At 55.3% G+C, this 16,675-nt stretch overlaps 2 protein-coding genes across 10 annotated transcripts; one reads left to right on the top strand and one right to left on the bottom strand.

Moving 5' to 3' along the window:
* Nucleotides 1-1,780: 1,780 nt before the first annotated feature.
* BCL2L12 (BCL2 like 12) lies at nt 1,781-10,444 on the bottom strand. 5 transcript variants are annotated; one of them, XM_013998657.3, is made up of 7 exons: nt 10,352-10,444; nt 9,549-9,663; nt 9,189-9,331; nt 7,927-8,013; nt 7,747-7,838; nt 6,378-6,665; nt 1,781-3,768 (listed from the first exon to the last, which is right to left on the bottom strand). In XM_013998657.3, exons 2-7 carry the CDS (start codon nt 9,653-9,655, stop codon nt 3,718-3,720), a joined length of 768 nt encoding a protein of 255 aa, XP_013854111.3. In that variant the 5' UTR covers nt 9,656-9,663; nt 10,352-10,444; the 3' UTR covers nt 1,781-3,717. The 5 variants fall into 5 exon arrangements, with proteins under 5 accessions (XP_013854111.3, XP_084817957.1, XP_084817956.1 ...); XM_084961830.1 differs by having other exon boundaries at nt 3,539-3,768; nt 10,341-10,444; XM_084961831.1 differs by lacking the exon at nt 6,378-6,665.
* Nucleotides 5,066-16,009, top strand: IRF3 (interferon regulatory factor 3). Of its 5 annotated transcripts, none has more exon segments than NM_213770.2 (8): nt 5,066-5,535; nt 11,589-11,757; nt 12,466-12,637; nt 12,723-12,793; nt 13,434-13,620; nt 13,721-14,101; nt 15,217-15,332; nt 15,774-16,009. In NM_213770.2, coding segments are annotated over 7 exon segments (1,260 nt in total). In that variant the 5' UTR covers nt 5,066-5,535; nt 11,589-11,592; the 3' UTR covers nt 15,942-16,009.
* The last annotated feature ends 666 nt before the right edge of the window (nt 16,010-16,675 follow it).

Below are 16,675 nucleotides of genomic sequence, written 5' to 3'. Positions count from 1 at the left end.
CAGGATAGGGCTGTTAGGAATAGAGTGGCTGTGAACCATCATGACCAAGGCTTTCTCTGGATCTATGTTTTCCCTTTTCCTGGGTAAACTGAGAACACAGCTGGGTCATATGCTAGGTGTATCTTTCTAAGAAACTGCCAAAGTTCCCCTCTGTATTGTAGCATGTTGCATTCCCATCCGTGACCCATGAACGTTCTGTGGGCTCCACATCCCCTCCAGCACTTCAAAAAATCAACCTGTAATTTTAAGAGTCTTGTAGGTATAAACCGATTAGCTCATTTGCATTGCCCTCATCACCACGGCTGTTTAGCCTCCTTTCACCTGCCTTACTGGCCATCTGTGTATCTTCTGCCAGGGTCTACTCAAGTCTTTGGTGTATTTTTAACAAGCAGTGCTGTTTTCCCTTTTCTTTTCTTTTCTTTTTTTTTTTTTCGGCCACAGCCAAGGTATAGAGAAGTTTCCAAGCCACAGCAGTTACACCAGCCATAGCAGTGACAACACAGGATATTTAATCACTAAGCCACCAGGGAACTATTTTTTTCTAATATCCAACCGTTTTAAGCCAATCAATTACTTTTGCATTGTGTTGCTAAGAACGAGATATTATAATAAATTCTCAATGTCAGGTTTTGGGTTTTATTTTGGAGGGGGGGCACACCTGCAGCATATGGAGGTTCCCAGGCTAGGGGTTGAATCAGAGCTGTAGCCGCCGGCCTACACCACAGCTCACAGCAATGCTGGATCCTTAACTCTCTGAGCGAGGCCAGAGATGGCACCTGAGTCTTCATGGATACTAGTCACATTTGTTACTGCTGAACCACAATAGGAATTCCCTCAAGGTAAGTTGTTGTAAAGGAGATGGCACTGGGGAGAGATAAAGGGGCAGAGTATAGAGGGAAGAGGTCTGAGTTGGAGGTAAAACCAGGGGAGTTGTCAGGGTCAAATTTTGCATTTTCAAAAAAGGCAGCCACACGGGACAACAGAGCAATGGACCACGGCAAGTCTCAACTGAGATGTGTTATGGCTATTAAACCCACACCAGATTCTGAAAACTTCTTATTAAAAAGGAGTCTGTAATATTTTAATATTTTATACTGATCACGTTAAAATGATTCTGTTTTGGATAAATGGGGGAAAAAACGTGTTATAATGAATTCACCTGTTACTTTTCACTTGGCTTTTTTTTTTTTTTTTTTTGGCCCTGGCATGAGGCATATTGCTGTGGGATCTCAGTTCCCAGACCAGGGTTTGAACCCGGGCCGCAGCGGTGAAAGCACCAAATCCTTACCACTAGACCACCAGAGAACTCCCACTTTTTAGTTTGCTTTAATGAGGCTATTCATGCATTCTAAATAATGCATATGGCTCATCTTCTATTTCTGTTGGCCAGTGATGCTAATAGGCTACGGAATGGTCAAGATTACTGGGGGGTTGGAGTTGGTGTGACCAGAAGTCTAGTTAGAAGACTTGGGTTATGTTTCCACTGCAGTGCAGTGGATTAAGGATCCAGCAGTTTGGGAGTTCCCGTTGTGGCTCAGTGGTTAACGAACCCAACTGGCATCCACGAGGATGCAGATTTGACCCCTGGCCTTGTTCAGTGGGTTAAGGATCCAGCGTTGCGGTGAACTGTGGTATAGGTCACACACGTGGCTTGGATCCCACGTTGCTGTGGTTGTGGCATAGGTGGCAGCTGTAGCTCTGATTTGACCCCTAGCCTGGGAACCTCCATATGCTGCAGGTGTGGCCCTAGAAAAAGCAAAAAAAATAAAATAAATAAAGATAGTTTAAAAAAAAAAGCTTTATTTCCATATACACTTGATTCTTACTATTTGTGCTAGTTACAATAGTTACACTCTATAAAGTTGCTGCAAAGTTTATCGATTCATTGGTGAACACCAAGCCATTGCTGCTGAGGGAGATACAGGGTCAGGTCACCATGAGCGTCTTATCACAGCACTTTTGTCGATCCATTAAAATATAATCTGGGAGTTCCTGTCGTGACTCAGTGGCTTAAAGAAGCCGACATAGTGTCTGTGAAGACGCAGATTCAATCCCTGGCCCCACTCAGTGGGTTAGGGATCTGGCGGTTGCCATAAGCTATGGTGTAGGTCAAAGATGTGGCTCGGATCCAGTGTTGCTGAGGCTGTAGTGTAGGTTGGCAGCTGCAATTCCACTGCACCCCTAGCCTGGGAACCTCCATATGCCGTACATGCAGCCTCACAAAAAAAAAAAAAAAAAAAAAATCTGGGGAGTTCCCCTTGTGGCACAGTGGAAACGAATCCAACTAGTATCCATGAGGATGTGAGTTCAATCCCTGGCCTTGCTAAGTGGGTTAAGGATCCGGGATTGGTGTGAGCCGTGGTGTGGGTCCCAGATGCAACTCGGATCCCGCGTGGCTGTGGCTGTGGTGCAGGCCGGCAGCTGTAGCTCTGATGAGACTCCTCGCCTGGGAACCTCCATATGCCGCAGGTGAGGCCCTAAAAAACAACAAACAAAAAACCACCACCACCACCACAAAAAAAAAAAACCAGACAACAACAAAAACTGGTTCTCTGTGTGTTTTCAGCTTAAAGACACGTTCTTTTAACATCGAGTTGGTCCACTGACAATGACTACATAGCCAACAGCACTATAACAAAAATCATCCACAACAAAGCTGATCTAATTGAGGTGCACCCCAGCTTTCCAGAATTTAGGAACCCAACCCAGCACTTCAGCGCTATGAGCAGGACCCTTGGATCCCGTGAAATCACCACCAAAAGCGCAGAAACAGGGTAAAAAATAATGTGGCCCTAAGTAGATCGCGGAAAGGATTTTCACTTGCGGCCGTGCAAGCTGAACCCAGAAGGCAGTGTGGTCTCACCCGGCCTGAGCTGAAAGGGGCCCCCGGGCAGGTGGGCGCCTCTGCTGCTCTGAGCCTGCGCAGGCCCGTCAACAACCCGCGAAGGCGCGCGCCTCTTCCTCCCGCGACTGCAAGTTCACCGCCAAGAGGCGGCGAACTGGAAAATGCAGAATCCGAACTGGAAAATGCAGAATCCGCGCAGCATGAAGCGTGACTGCACTCCTGCACGTTTCCTTTTCTGCATTTACAAAACGGCCCTCTGGGAAGCAGGGGATCATCCTTGAACGGTGACAGATCGCTGGCGGACAGGGAGACGTGGAGAGACCAGCACAAAAGACGCCGAAAGCGCAGGGCAAAGAGAACAACGAGAGGAGGGTGGGGTTCTGGATGCCCCGGGAAGGCAGATCAGAGCGTTTCTCCTGGAAACAGCTGGGAAGAGTCCAGGACTCTCAACACAGGATTAGCTAGAAAAAGCCACTCATGCAATAGGGGGAAACATGTAATTAGCTGCAACCATACTCACAGGTATCCTCCAAACAGCGGTATGTTTTCAGGTGACAGGTGCTCCTGGGTGCTCCAAATAGATATTTCTAGAAAGAAGGAACTGGCTCTTTTCTCAATTTATACACCAGAGAGCTCTCTGAACCAAATCTCCTCTACTTAGAAGTCTAGATCTTGAGTGAAAAGACAAACAAATACTTGAAAAAGTCTTTAATATGAAAGTGTTTTAAACAGTTTTTTGTTTTTGGGTTTTTTTTTTTTGGCAAAAACAGAGAGGGCAGCCGCCACCCCACAGCCCTGAGTGGAACAGGGAGACTTGGGAAAAGAACGCAGAGACCTGAGGTCCGATCTCGGAACAGCTTCTGAGGCAGAATTCAGTCCAGGGGTAAGTTCAAGTCCACAGGTGAAACTGCCAGGATGCCCTCCTGGAGGGGAAAAGTGGCAGAGCCCTGTGAGCAGAGGCATCCACACCAGCCGAGTGAGAGCAGAGACAGCGAAGGCAAGGGACCAGAGAGAGGGAGGAGGACAAAGAGACCCAGAGAGAGGTGACAGGGATGGAGACTCCGAAAAAGGACCGGGGATCAAGTGGAGGATGGGAACAGAGTCCTGGGGTGGGGGTGGGGGGACAGAGCCCCATAGGGGGGTGTACAGAGACTCAGAGAAGGGGAATAAACAGAGTCCAGGGTTTTTTTGGGTGTTTTTGTTGTTGTTGTTGTTGTTTTGCTTTATAGGGCTGCACTTGCAGCATATGGAGGTTCCCAGGCTAGGGGTCCAATTGGAGCTTACAGCACAGCCACGCAACACCAGATCTGAGCTGTGTCTTCGACTACACCACAGCTCACGACAACGTCAGATCCTTAACCCACTGAGCGAGGCCAGGGATCAAACTCACGTCCTCATGGATGTTAGGTTCATTAACCATTGAGCCACGACAGGAACTCCAGAGTCCTGGGGGTTTAGTGATCCAGAGCCCTGGCTTTGTGTCAAAGAGGGTGCACCAAATAATTATTTCTAGCAATATTCCAAGCCCCCACCCTGCAAGAGGGATTTTCCCCCTCAGTCTCTATGAGACCCGTTTAATAACTGAAAACCACAAGGTTTTGTGGGGTTTGAATGGGATCATTCCACTAAAGGCCTTGGCTCAGGACCTGGCCAAGCTGACCTGTTACCATTCCTTAAACATGAAAATGGTGTTACAAATAAATCAGCTTCTGCTGGGAGCTCTGGACACTAATATCCACTGTGCGGTCATCATCTTGCTTTGAGGTCTTACAGGCTGCTCTCCCTTAGCTGGACCCACCTCCTATCATCTCGGACTCTTCCCCAAACCTGCTCCCTACCTGCCCTTCCACTCTGCTCTTCCTGGTCTCAGGGGACCGCAGATGCCGCCCTGCAGTTGCTCAGGCCAGCATCTTTGGCATCATCCTTGACTCCCGTCTTCCATTCAATCTCCACATCCACTCCATGTGCAAAATCTATCAGGTTTGCCTCGAGAATTCTCCACTCCGGAGTTCCCGTCGTGGCGCAGTGGTTAACGAATCCGACTAGGAACCATGAGGTTGCGGGTTCGGTCGCTGCCCTTGCTCAGTGGGTTAACGATCCGGCGTTGCCGTGAGCTGTGGTGTAGGTTGCAGACGCGGCTCGGATCCCGCGTTGCTGCGGCTCTGGCGTAGGCCGGTGGCTACAGCTCCGATTCGACCCCTAGCCTGGGAACCTCCATATGCCGCGGGAGCGGCCCAAGAAATAGCAACAACAACGAAAAGACAAAAGACAAAAAAAAAACAGAGAGAGAATTCTCCACTCCTCCTATTCTGGTCTGATCCACCCTCAGGTCTTCTTCGGACCAAGGCAGTCCTCCTCCCAGCTCCCTACTTCCGCCCTGGCCGCTGACAGTAGTCCCCCATGCGGCCACCAGAGGGCGCCGGTGACCACCCGAGTAGCTAGCTTCCTTCCTCTGCTCAGTGCCCTCCTGGGACTCCCGGTTCGAAGTCCAAGGTCCTTCCGTGACCACAAGACCTTGAAGCCTAGCGCGATCTGGCGTCCCTCCTGCTTTCATCTCCCACCCACTCCCCCTCACTCCCCCTGCTCCAGCCCTACTGGCCGCCTCTCTGCTCCTCAAAGACACCTGGCCAGCTCCTGCCAGTCTGTGAAAGCAATGCTTACATTCTGAAAGCCTGGCAATGAGGAGACAGGTAAGTGAGATTGAGCGGGGGGCGGGGCACGGGACGACGACGACTGGTGTTCAGGGAGACAGGGGGCCGTTGCCAAGCTCACACAGGAGCCCAATCCAGCTCTGAGCCTAGCACTGGATTTAAAGCAGTGAGCAAGCAAGGATAAGTAAGACTCCCTAGACTTCCGAAATTGATGTGGCAGGGGTGGGAAAAGACAACAAATACAAGGAAATAAGTAAAACAAGTCAATTCTTCTCTCTGTTAGAAGGTGCCTGTTGGAAGGTGCGGAGTGCTCCGGAGGAAGGAAGCCAGTGAAAAGGGAAGGAGGGTGGGTGGGAGGGCGTGGAGGCGGCTTCGATTTTAAATGGGAATCAGGGAAGGTCTCCCTGGGGGTGATACCTGGGCAGAGGAGCAGGGGAAGTGAGGCGGGGGGGACACTAGGGCAAGGGCATTCTGGCAGGCGGCACTGCACAGGCAGACAGTCACCAGATAATCACACAAACAAATGCCAAGTACTTACAAGGATGATCCCATTTTAATCCCCACAATAGCCCTTTGAGATAGGTACTCTATATCTCCCTATTTTTAACAGAAGAGGAAACTTGTTTCCAACTCAAAACGGTCAATGTAAACCAGCGTGGTTTAAGCTGGCCATAGCATCTGCAGTGCCTGGTGTACAGTAGTAGGTGCTCGATAAACACACAATGGATGAATGGTGGAGCCAGAACAAATGCGACTTCTGAAAGGAAGCCTAAGAGCCACCCCGCCCCACCCCCCAACACACACACACACACACACACACACACACACACACACACACACAATTAAGTAAAGAGAAGCCCAGAGGGGCTTTGGTGGCTCACCCAGCCCCCATGGGCCTGGATCCAGGGTGCGAAGCTGTGCACATGCTCTACACTGAGTCCAGCCAGGGTGCCCCCCAGCCCGGCCACGCGCCGGGTCAGCTCCATAGCCAGGGCCAGGCGGGCCAGGGGCTCCGGGGAAGGCGGCGGGGGCCCAGGGCACGGCATCGAGGGGCGTGCTTGGCTTGGGCCAGGGCTGCCCTCCCGGTTTGAGAAGAGCTCCACTAGGCGGCTGAAGGAGCCGGCAGAGAGGCGGGCCAATTTGCGCTGCAAGGCAGGGTCTGAGGCCAGCTGTGGGGCGGGGAGGGAAAGAGGCAGGGTCCGTCTCAGCCACACTCTCGTAGCCAGCCAATAGGAAGCTGGGAGGCGTGGCTTCAAGCGCGTTCTAGCTACGACTGCCACTCTAAGCCACGCCCCTATCCATCACAAAAGCCAATCGCAAACGGGACTAGGATCTCGGCCAAACGGCTCCCAGAGAGATGGCCTAGAACCAAAGAAGCCACGCCCCTGCTAAGACCTCAATAGCCAATCAGAGCCAAGCCCTACATTAGCTGTGTTCCAGCATGCTCTACCCTAGTCTCACTCCTCTGGGTTTACCGGAGAGCACCGGAGGCCAGGATAGTGCCTACAGTAACCCTGCCTTCCTCCAAACAATGAATATTATAGGACCATACGCTGTGCCCAAGCTCCTTACCCAATCGGATTCCAGGATAGGGTCACAAGCCACACTCCCTCCGCGGCAGTCCATTTTCCCCATATTCTAAGCCATGCGCCTAAACTAATACAGTCAATCAGGGCTTCAGATTTTAAACAGCCAGCTTTAAACTTTCTCTTACTCCCTTGACTGGTCCCATCTTTCCTAGAACGTTTCTGATGGCCACACCCCCTGCCTTTAGGCCGCGCCCCTCTAACCATCAATGAAGCCACTAATTTTTTTTTTGTCTTTTTTGACTTTTCTGGGGCCGCTCCTGCAGCATATGGAGGTTCCCAGGCTAGGGGTCGAATTGGAGCTGTAGCCACCAGCCTACGCCACAGCCACAGCAACTCGGGATCCGAGCCGAATCTGCGACCCAGACCACAGCTCGTGGTAACGCCGGATCCTTAACCCACTAAGCAAGGCCAGGGATCGAACCCGCAACCTCATGGTTCCTAGTCGGATTCGTTAACAGCTGCGCCACGACGGGAACTCCGAAGCCACTAATTTTAATATACCCAAGCCCAGGCTTATCTGTCAATCAACCCTTCCCAGAAGCCTTATTCCACCCTCTCCCCACCTGACCATCCAATGAGAATGCAGATTCTGCTTCAGTTCCCCTGCAAACCAAGCCACAATCCCTATCCTAAGGAAGGGAGAGAACAGACTGCTCATCACCTTCTGGTTTATGACTTCTGCCTCCTCCTCCAGCAAGGCCACCAGCTTCCGCAGCAGGGCTTCCTTTTCTGTGGGTGGGTGACCCTGTAATTCTGAAGGGTGGAGGAGATTTTGGCGGGGGTGCAGAATCCTGACGACCCTTCTACCGTCATCCTTCTCCAGAGCCCCTCTGCACCTCACCTGGGCTAGGTGGGGATCTCAGTTGCTCTTGGACCAGCTGTTCCAGCCTCTGGGCCACCAGGGCGTAGAAGTCTGGAGTAGCTGGGCCTAGGATGAGAAGAGCCAGCGATGGGTCAGGCATCTCTGGATACTCTCCTCCCAACCACATTGCCAGGAAGCCATGATTTCCATTTCAGAATGGGGTAAACCGAGGCCCCGCGAGCAAACCTGGTAAAAGACCCTCTACTTTCCCCCCAGACGGACTTAGGTTAGAGCTGAACTGGACCTTGAAGATTATCCCACCCAAGGAAGGCACACACAGGGCACCCCAGCTATTACCACTCTGTCCCGTGCCCGTTTCAGGCAACAACTGGTCACAGACCTCCTCTCTCCAGCTGTGAAGTCCTCTTCAAGTGAGCACTCCCACTGGCCATTACCAGTCTCTCCAGGCTCACATAGGAGGAAACCTACAGTTCATTCTTAATCATGCCCAATACCCACCTCTCCCTTCCTACTTTGATGTTGGAGCAAAAGATTCATGCAACCAAAAGCAGCCAGGGAATTATGGCTGAAAATCAGGTCTCCTGCCTCTCTACTGGGGGCCCTGGTGGCTACAGAAGCCCTAAGGGCAGGGAAGCACATATGGGAAGAGAGATTAACAAAGAGAAAGGGACCAAAAGCCCTCCTGATGTCAGCTCACAGAAGTGACAGAGAGCAATCTAATTGGGGGTCGGGGGTGAGGGTAGGTGCTGGAGATCCCCCAAAGCTACCCCCTTAGCTGAGTGATTTGGGGGGGGAGGGGCACACCCACAGCACATTGAAGTTCCCGAGCCAGGGATCAAATCCAAACCACAGCTGTGGCAATGCAGGATCCCGAACCCACTGTGCCAGGCTGGGGATTGAACCACGTCGCCCTAGAGACAATGCCAGATCCTTAACCCACTGCACCACAGTAGGACTCCCTGGCTGATTTTTTTTCTTTTTGGGGCCGCACCCACAGCATATGGAGGGTCCCGGGCTAGGGGTCGAATCGGAGCTATAACTGCTGGCGTATTCCAAGCCGCATTTGCGACCTACACCACAGCTCACGACAATGCGGGATTCTTAAACCACTGAGTGAGGCCAGGGATCAAACCCGCATCCTCATGGATCCTAGTCTGGTTGGTTAACCACTAGGTCACTCCTGGGCTGAGTGATCTTAAACTAGTTCCTCACCCTCTCTATGCTTTAAGAATCAAAGTTCCTGGTCCTGTCAGTTCTTGGGTGACTGAGGGAGAGCTTACCAGGCTCTGAACCATAGCAGGGCCGGAGGGGCAGGGAGCAAGGCCGAGGGGACTCAGGGGGAACTGCTCCTCGCCCCAGGGAGCAGGGAAGACATCTTCGAAGGCGGCTCAGGAAATCTGTCTGCTCCTCCTGGGCAGGGCTCCTGGGGAAAGGGACCGCGGAGTGTGACTCAAGGCCCTCGGCAAGCAGTCCTTTTGTCCTCTCACTGAGGGCATTTCCCTGCAACCCGCAGGACAAGGAGGAGAGCCAGATATAAAGGGAGGGGAGGCGGGGAGAGAAAGACTGAGTCCGGGGACCAGAGTTCGAGAGGAGCCCACCCCCAATGCAGTTTCCTCAGGGAGGAGGGCAACACCTCTTACCTGGGTGGGGACAGAATGGGCGAGCCGGCAGCCTCATCCCGCCTAAGGAAGGCAGCTAGGACCTTCAGAGTGTCCTCCCGGAGCGCCAGCTCTTCAGAGCCTGCCATGGAGGCACCTATAAGAGAAGGAGCTGGGGATGGACTCCAGGGTTCAGCAAGAACTGCCGGCTGGGGGCCCAAATTGCTAGTCCCGGAATGAGAAGTGTGGTGCCGTCAGGATTCATGCGTGCCCAAGGGAGGAAGGGGCTGAGAGTCTGGATTCCCAGGTTCCTTACAGAAGTTGGGGTCTGGGGGCCCAGACACTTGAGTTCTCAGAAGGAGGAGAGGGATGAGGGCAAAGACATCCTGATCCTGGGAGAGGAGAAAGCTGGGGATTTGGATTTGGGGTCCAAGGGAGGAGGGGACTGGGGGCCTGGACTCTTGGTTTTCGGAGTAGGGGGCTGGGGGTCTGAACTCTTGAGTCTAAGAGAGAAGGAGACTGGGGCCTCAGATCCCTGAGTCCCCGAAGGAGAAGGAGGCTTGGGGCTCTGACTTCTCCATTCTGAAAGTATATGCCAAGCTATTCAAGTCCGTAGAGGATCAGGAACTACGATTCCCAGCAGACTTCGTAGCAAACATTCCCCTCCGTCCGTTACTTGTTCGCCGCGCAGCCTGCTGGGAGGTGTAGTTCCACTCTGACTCGGGCTGGAATTTGGGGGAGCCGGGACACGCAGATGTCGGGGAAGCGTGACTGGGCTACCTGCTCCTAGATCCCGGCCCCCTTTTCTTCCCTGCTCACCTAGCTCTCCCTCACCTCCCGCTCACCTGGTCCCGGGCCCCGCCGCCGCCGCCTCCTCCACTGAACTTGTATAAACTTTCCTTAGGGCGACTTTCCCGCGCCTGCGCAATGACTGTACCGGCTAGGAGCCGGCCCAAACGTGGAAGGGGCGGGGCGATGAGGCCCGCCTAATTTGCATAGAACGCTCCCAGCATGCCCGTGGTCGGAAGACCTAAAAAGGGCATGATGGGCGGGGGAGTTTTCCCGGCTCACTGTACCGCCTCTCTGGCTGTCGAGTCGATAATCCTAACGACGTTAAAGTCGTTTTTATTTCAAGAAATCAACAGAAAACAAGTCCCACCTCTAAAACTCAGCTGACGAGAAGTGGGGTGTGCGGCGGCGAGTTCGAGAGCTACGGGGCTTCAAACGCAGGAGTGGGTTTTCTGGGTTTCTGGGTTCCTGGGTTCCCGGCGCACCTCCTCCCGGCACTCTACGCGCCTCGACCCACTACCTAGGTAACGCGGAAAAGCGGGGGAGTTGGTGGCGTCCAGTAGTGAAGAATGGGACGGAGGAAGGATGCGTCTGCCTTGACAGTGGGGAAGGGGGTTTGTGTACGCTGGGGAAAGTGAAGCGAGAAGGAAAGGAAGTGAAGCAATGGCTGGCTGTAAAACAAAACTTAGAAAAGTAGTTGGTAGGAGAGAAGAGGAGGTGTCCACACTGGGGTATCTAGGGGAGAGAAGGACTCTGTGAATGAGAAGCGATCCACTCTGGGAAGTGGGGCGTGCCGCGGAGGAGGGAGGCCGTCTGTTTGGGAGGAACTGTGGTTGGTCGGTCTATGAGTGAGGGGTTCTGGGGAGCGGGGGGAGCTACACTGGAGTTGAGTGTGGGAGGTAGAGGTCTGCGAGTCCCTAGCATGTGCACGGCAGTAACGGGAGGGAGGCGTCTACCCTGGAGATAAGAGTACCTGCACTGTGTGATGTGGGGGAGGGAAGGGCTTTCAGTGGAGTGGGGAAGGTCTACACTGGCGGAATTGAGGAAGGTAGAATTGAGGGAGGTAGAGGTATGTAGATAAAAGAAGCTGGGGAAAGGAGAGGGGTTTTGGAGGGACTCCTCTCTGAATTAGGGAGCCTCTCTGGAGGATGGGAGGTCTCCTGTCTGTACCCCAGGAGAATAGAGGTGAGGACCCTGCGCCGTGGCGCTTGAGAGGGAGGTCTGGGTTCGGAACCTTCCAACTGGGTGGGCCTGGGAGTCCGCCTATATCCAGGAACTGTCCCCGGCGCACAGGCCCATGGGAACTCAGAAGCCTCGGATCCTGCCCTGGCTGATATCTCAGCTGAACCAGGGGCAACTGGAGGGCGTGGCCTGGCTGGATGAGGGCCACACGCGCTTCCGCATCCCTTGGAAGCACGGCTTGCGGCAGGATGCCCAGCAGGAGGACTTCGGCATCTTCCAGGTGCGCGCGCGCCGGGCCCGGCGGACTCCAAGGGGACGGGGCCGAGGGATGGGATCAGCTCGACCGCGCGGCCCACGCTTATTCTGGCAGGTGGGGGTGGATGGAGTTAGAACTGGGAGGGGCGAAGTTAGTACGACGCGCAGATGGGCGTCTGACAGCCGTGAGGATTGGAGCCGCCAGGTCCCAGGAATAGAACCGGGCAAGTGAAGGAAATGCATCCTGGGGTGGGAGGGGAGTGGTGGTGGTAGGGAACCCCCTGGGGTGGGGCTTTTGGTTGTAGAATTCTGGGGGCGGACCTTGGAATATTAGAGGCAAGACTCGACCCTGAAGCCGAGGTTGCCACGGAAGTAGGATATGCCGGTGGTGTTAAGCCTAATGACGAAGAGTGTCCTGGGGCAGCGCACTGGCAGTTAGACACCCATTAGGACCAGGAGGCTGGCTTAGAAAGCAAATGTTTTTGAAGGGTGGAGGTAAGGGGGATTTGGGGCACAGAGAATTCCAGAGCTTGGGGATGAGAACTAAGTTAGAACGTGCAAAGGGAATTGGCACAATATTGTAAATCAACTATGGTTTCAAAAACAAAAACAAAAACAAAACCTGCCAGGGGAGGGCAAGGTGGTGTTAGGACAAGAGGAGCCAAGGTTAGGACCCCTGGGGGCAAGATCTAAGTCATCCTCTTCACTATCTTGGTACCACTGGTCCCCCCAGGCCTGGGCCGAGGCCAGTGGTGCCTACACTCCTGGGAAGGATAAGCCCGACCTGCCCACCTGGAAGAGGAATTTCCGGTCTGCCCTGAACCGGAAAGAAGCATTGCGTTTAGCAGAGGACCACAGCAAGGACCCCCACGACCCACACAAGATCTATGAGTTTGTGACCTCAGGTGTGCTGAAGTGAGGCTTTGCTTGGAGGGATGGGATTTCGGGTGTCCCCAGAGCCCCTACTCCACTCACCACCTTTCTCGACAGGAGTTGGGGACTTTCCTGAGCCAGACACCTCTCTAGACCTCAGTGGCAGATACAGTACCTCTGATACCCACGTAAGAATGCGCCCCGACCGTCCTGCGCTCAGCCCCTGCCTCATGCATCCTCAGGGGCCTAGCGAGGCCACCATCACTCCAGGCTCCACTCTCTCCCTGCAGTCTGCCCCCTACCTGACCCATGGCTGACCCTGTCCCTCCCCTGCTCACAGGCCTCCCACTGGCCTCCCAGCATCCTCAGGAGAAAATGTGGAGCTTTCACCAGGCATTTAAGACCCTCACCCACTTTTCTAGGACTTCACAGCTTCCCTCCCTGCACAGGGTACCTCAGCCTCTTGGCAACCGAGACCCTCCCTACCCTTGATCTTGCTGACGTCTGTGCCAGGGCAGGTCCCTTCTGAAATCCTACCCAGGCTTCTCTGCCCGGGTCTTGCTCGCACTGACCCAGATCCTCGGGGTGGAATTAGCCGCTCCCCTCGGGCTACGGTAGTGCCCAGCCTGTGTACAAGCTGTGTATATTCCACCGCCTTGGCTGGTGGCTGGGTCTCCCTCAGACTAGAATCCCCTTAAGGGCAAAGCTCAGGTCTGTGTCCTCTTTGGAGGCACGGCTCCACACCGCTGAGCACAAGGCCTGGTCCCCGTGAAGTCTCCAGAAAAGGCCGTGGAAATACCTGGCCGCTTTTTTTTTTCCCCTCTCCAGGAAGACAGTCTGGATAAGTTACTAAGTGGCATGGACTTGGCCTCGGATGCAGGGCCCCCGAGCCTGACCCTGGCCCTCGAGCAGCCCCCTCAGCTCTCCCTGAGCCCCAGTGTAGACGCCCCCGCTTCTTGCCCCAACCTGGGAGTCCGTGAAAACCCACTGAAGCAGCTGCTGGCGAATGACGACGGTGAGTGCCCGCTGTGGGCTGGGCGGGGCTGGCACGGCCCGCGGCCCCTGACACTCCCTCCTCTCTCTCCGCTCATGTCCCTGCTGCCGCTGCTGCTCAGAGTGGGAGTTCCAGGTGACCGTCTTCTACCGGGGCTGCCAAGTCTTCCAGCAGACTGTCTGCAGCCCCGGGGGCCTGCGGCTGGTGGGATCCGAGGCCGAGGACGGGACGCTGGCCGGGCAGCCAGTGAGACTGCCAGACCCCGCAGCCTCCCTGACGGACAGGGGTGTGGCGGACTACGTGCGCCGGGTGCTGAGCTGCCTGGGCGGGGGGCTGGCTCTGTGGAGGGCGGGGCAGTGGCTCTGGGCCCAGAGGCTGGGGCACTGCCACGTGTACTGGGCCATGGGCGAGGAACTCATCCCGGACAGCGGTCACAAGCCTGACGGTGAGGTCCCCAAGGACAGGGAAGGAGGCGTGTTCGACCTGGGGCCCTTCATCGAAGGTGAGTGCGGCGGCCTTGGCCCTGCCGTGGAAGCGGCAGGCTGCGGGGCTCCAGACCTCCGGGGTCAGGGGGTGGATCAAATTCAGAGCCTCTGCTCTGCTTGTGGTTGAGCCTGGGAAGGCAAGGACTGCTTGGAACCTGTAAAGTCTCTTCTCTCTCCTTACCTGCTGGGAGCTGGCAGGGGGCAGGGGGCCCAGTGCACAGCAGGTGCTCAGGCAGTTCGCTGCTTTCGTTGTTGTCGTCATCACCACCACCAGTTATGGTGGAGAGACAGACGCAGGAGAAAAACTCCTGCGGGGCTTTGTTATCCAACTAGAACTTTCTGCCATGATGGAAATGCACTGTATGCACTGCCCAGCGTGGCAGCCGCCAGCTGCAGAGTGGCTACTGAGGACGTAGATAAAGGGCATGCAAAGGAAGAAACGAGCTTTAAGTTTTAGTTAACTTTTTTTTTTTGCCATTTTAGAGCTGCACCTGAGACATATGGAGGTTCCCAGGCTAGGGGTCCAACTGGAGCTGTCACCACAGCCACAGCCACGCCAGATCCGAGCCACGTCTGCGACCTACACCACAGCTCACGGCAACACCGGATCCATAACCCACTGAGCAGGGCCAGGGATGGAACTAGCGTCCTCAAGGATACTAGTTGGGTTCGTTGCCGCCAAGCCACAATGGTAACTCCCAGTTTTCGTTGATTTTAATTAGATACAATTAAAACTTAACTAGCCATCATGGCTCATGGTTATATATTGGACCAGCCTGAACTTGAGGGGTTCAAGAGCAGGAAGCACCAACCACATGTCCTCCAGACTCACTCAGCATCCTTGGGGGAGCAGGCTCCCCTTCTGGGCCTGTATCCCATCCAAATGCTGAGGCGGGGAGCGGGGGGACGGCAGCAAAGCAGCCCCTACAGCCCTACCCTGATGGAAGGGAGAGAGGGGGAACACTAAAGTTGGTGCCAGAACTGCAGGGACTTTTCCCAGGTCAACAGCCCCTGGTCATGGTGGCAGAGGTAGGTTGGGCTTTGAACCAGGGGAGAAGGTAAAGACGTTACTCGGTTTGGGGGAGCAGGTAGAGGGCCTTCTTCCATCCCTGACTAGTTCCTGGGCCCCCAGATCTGATTGCCTTCATCGAAGGAAGCAGACGCTCACCACGCTACACCCTCTGGTTCTGCATGGGGCAGTCGTGGCCTCAGGACGAGCCGTGGGTCAAGAGGCTGGTGATGGTCAAGGTACGGCAGCCCCTGGCTCCTGGAGTGGAGGGACGATCCCAAGGGGTGGGGGGTTGCTCCCAGGAACTTCAGCGCCCGGGGCCCCATAGAGAAACTGCGGCTGCCAGGAGTCTCTGCTGCTCCTTACCCTCGGGGGCCTCTGCGTGTCCCTGCCATGGCCTCACCCCGAGCCTCTTTGGAGCTCTCCCAGCCACACAGAAGGTGGCGGACCCCAAGTCCTGGCAGGCTCAGCTCCCAGGAGTCCTGACCACAAGCCGCTTGGGCCACGCTTGGGGGACCCCTCTGCAGCCTCAGCCCCGAGGACCTCACTGGCCTCCCCGGCTGTTAACATGGGGACAACCATTTCACTCCGAGCAGCCCTGGGCTTCGTGGTTCATCCTAGGGGACAGTGGGGGCGGCTGGTGCCGGCGTTTCCCCAACTCCTCCTCCCACACCCCACAGGTTGTCCCCATGTGTCTCCGGGCCCTGGTAGACATGGCGCGGGACGGGGGCGCCTCCTCCCTGGAGAACACGGTGGACCTGCACATTTCCAACAGCCACCCGCTCTCCCTCACCTCCGACCAGTACAAGGCCTGCCTCCGGGACCTGGTGGAGGACATGGATTTCTAGGCCGCTGGGAGGCCCGGGCCCTTGCCCTTCACCTCGACCAATAAACGGCTTCTTGCCACGGTCCTCACGGGCTGTCTGGTATTCAGTCGCTGGGCCGGCCCTGACGCACACGGGAGGTTACGCCTTCCTGAGGCCTCAGGTGACCCATCTGTGCAGCCACCCACGCCCCAGGGGCTCCCCGCGCGCGAGGGCCAGGCGCTGCGCGGGGCCAGCTGACGTGCCTTACCTCTGCCCGGGGACCTGGGGAGTGGACGGGTAGCCCCAGTTGTACAGACCAAGACACGGAGGCTTGGAGAGTGACGAAGGACACAAAGTAGGAAACAGGAGATAGGCCGGGATCCAGGTCTGACTCAGAGCCGCCGCTCTTTGAGGGCGGCCTGGGGGCGTCCTCTGGAACCCCCATCTTGCCTATAAACCGTTCAGGCCAACATCTGGTCCGTAGAGGGCCTTTTGCCTAAACGTCCTGTCTGTCAGGGACCTCGGGGCGCCTTCCAACTCCTGCCAGGTGACTTCAGACAAGTCCTTCTCTCTCTCTTTTTAATGGCCACACCCATGGCCTGTGGAAATTCCCAGGCCAGGGACTGAATCCGAGCCGCAGCTGCGCCCTACACTGCAGCACCAGATACGCTCACCCACAGTGTGGGGCTGGGGAGCGAACCCGCCCCTCTGCAGCAACCCAGGCCACTGCAGTCAGAGTCTCAACCCCCTGCACTACAGTGGGAACTCCAGCAAGT

This window comes from Sus scrofa, chromosome 6 (assembly GCF_054392235.1).
Source record: "Sus scrofa isolate SSC_HxYL_T2T_F1_AM1 chromosome 6, Sscrofa_HxYL_maternal_Yorkshire_Landrace_v2.0, whole genome shotgun sequence".
NCBI classification, from domain to species: Eukaryota; Metazoa; Chordata; class Mammalia; order Artiodactyla; family Suidae; genus Sus; species Sus scrofa.
Note: the sequence above shows the minus strand (reverse complement) of the source record. Positions and strands in the feature narration are given on the sequence as shown.

Bases quoted from the DNA above. Each gene is read 5' to 3' on its own strand.
- BCL2L12 (XM_013998657.3), bottom strand. From the start codon at position 9,655: ATGGCAGGCTCTGAAGAGCTGGCGCTCCGGGAGGACACTCTGAAGGTC. The intron at 7,839-7,926 runs GTGAGGTGCAGA...TCCACCCTTCAG, and splicing joins GAGATCCCCACCTAGCCCAG to AATTACAGGGTCACCCACCC. The intron at 6,666-7,746 runs GTGATGAGCAGT...CCCGCCCCACAG, and splicing joins CAGAAGTCATAAACCAGAAG to CTGGCCTCAGACCCTGCCTT.
- IRF3 (NM_001434937.1), top strand. From the start codon at position 11,593: ATGGGAACTCAGAAGCCTCGGATCCTGCCCTGGCTGATATCTCAGCTG. The intron at 12,638-12,722 runs GTGTGCTGAAGT...CTTTCTCGACAG, and splicing joins CTATGAGTTTGTGACCTCAG to GAGTTGGGGACTTTCCTGAG. The intron at 15,333-15,773 runs GTACGGCAGCCC...CACACCCCACAG, and splicing joins AGAGGCTGGTGATGGTCAAG to GTTGTCCCCATGTGTCTCCG.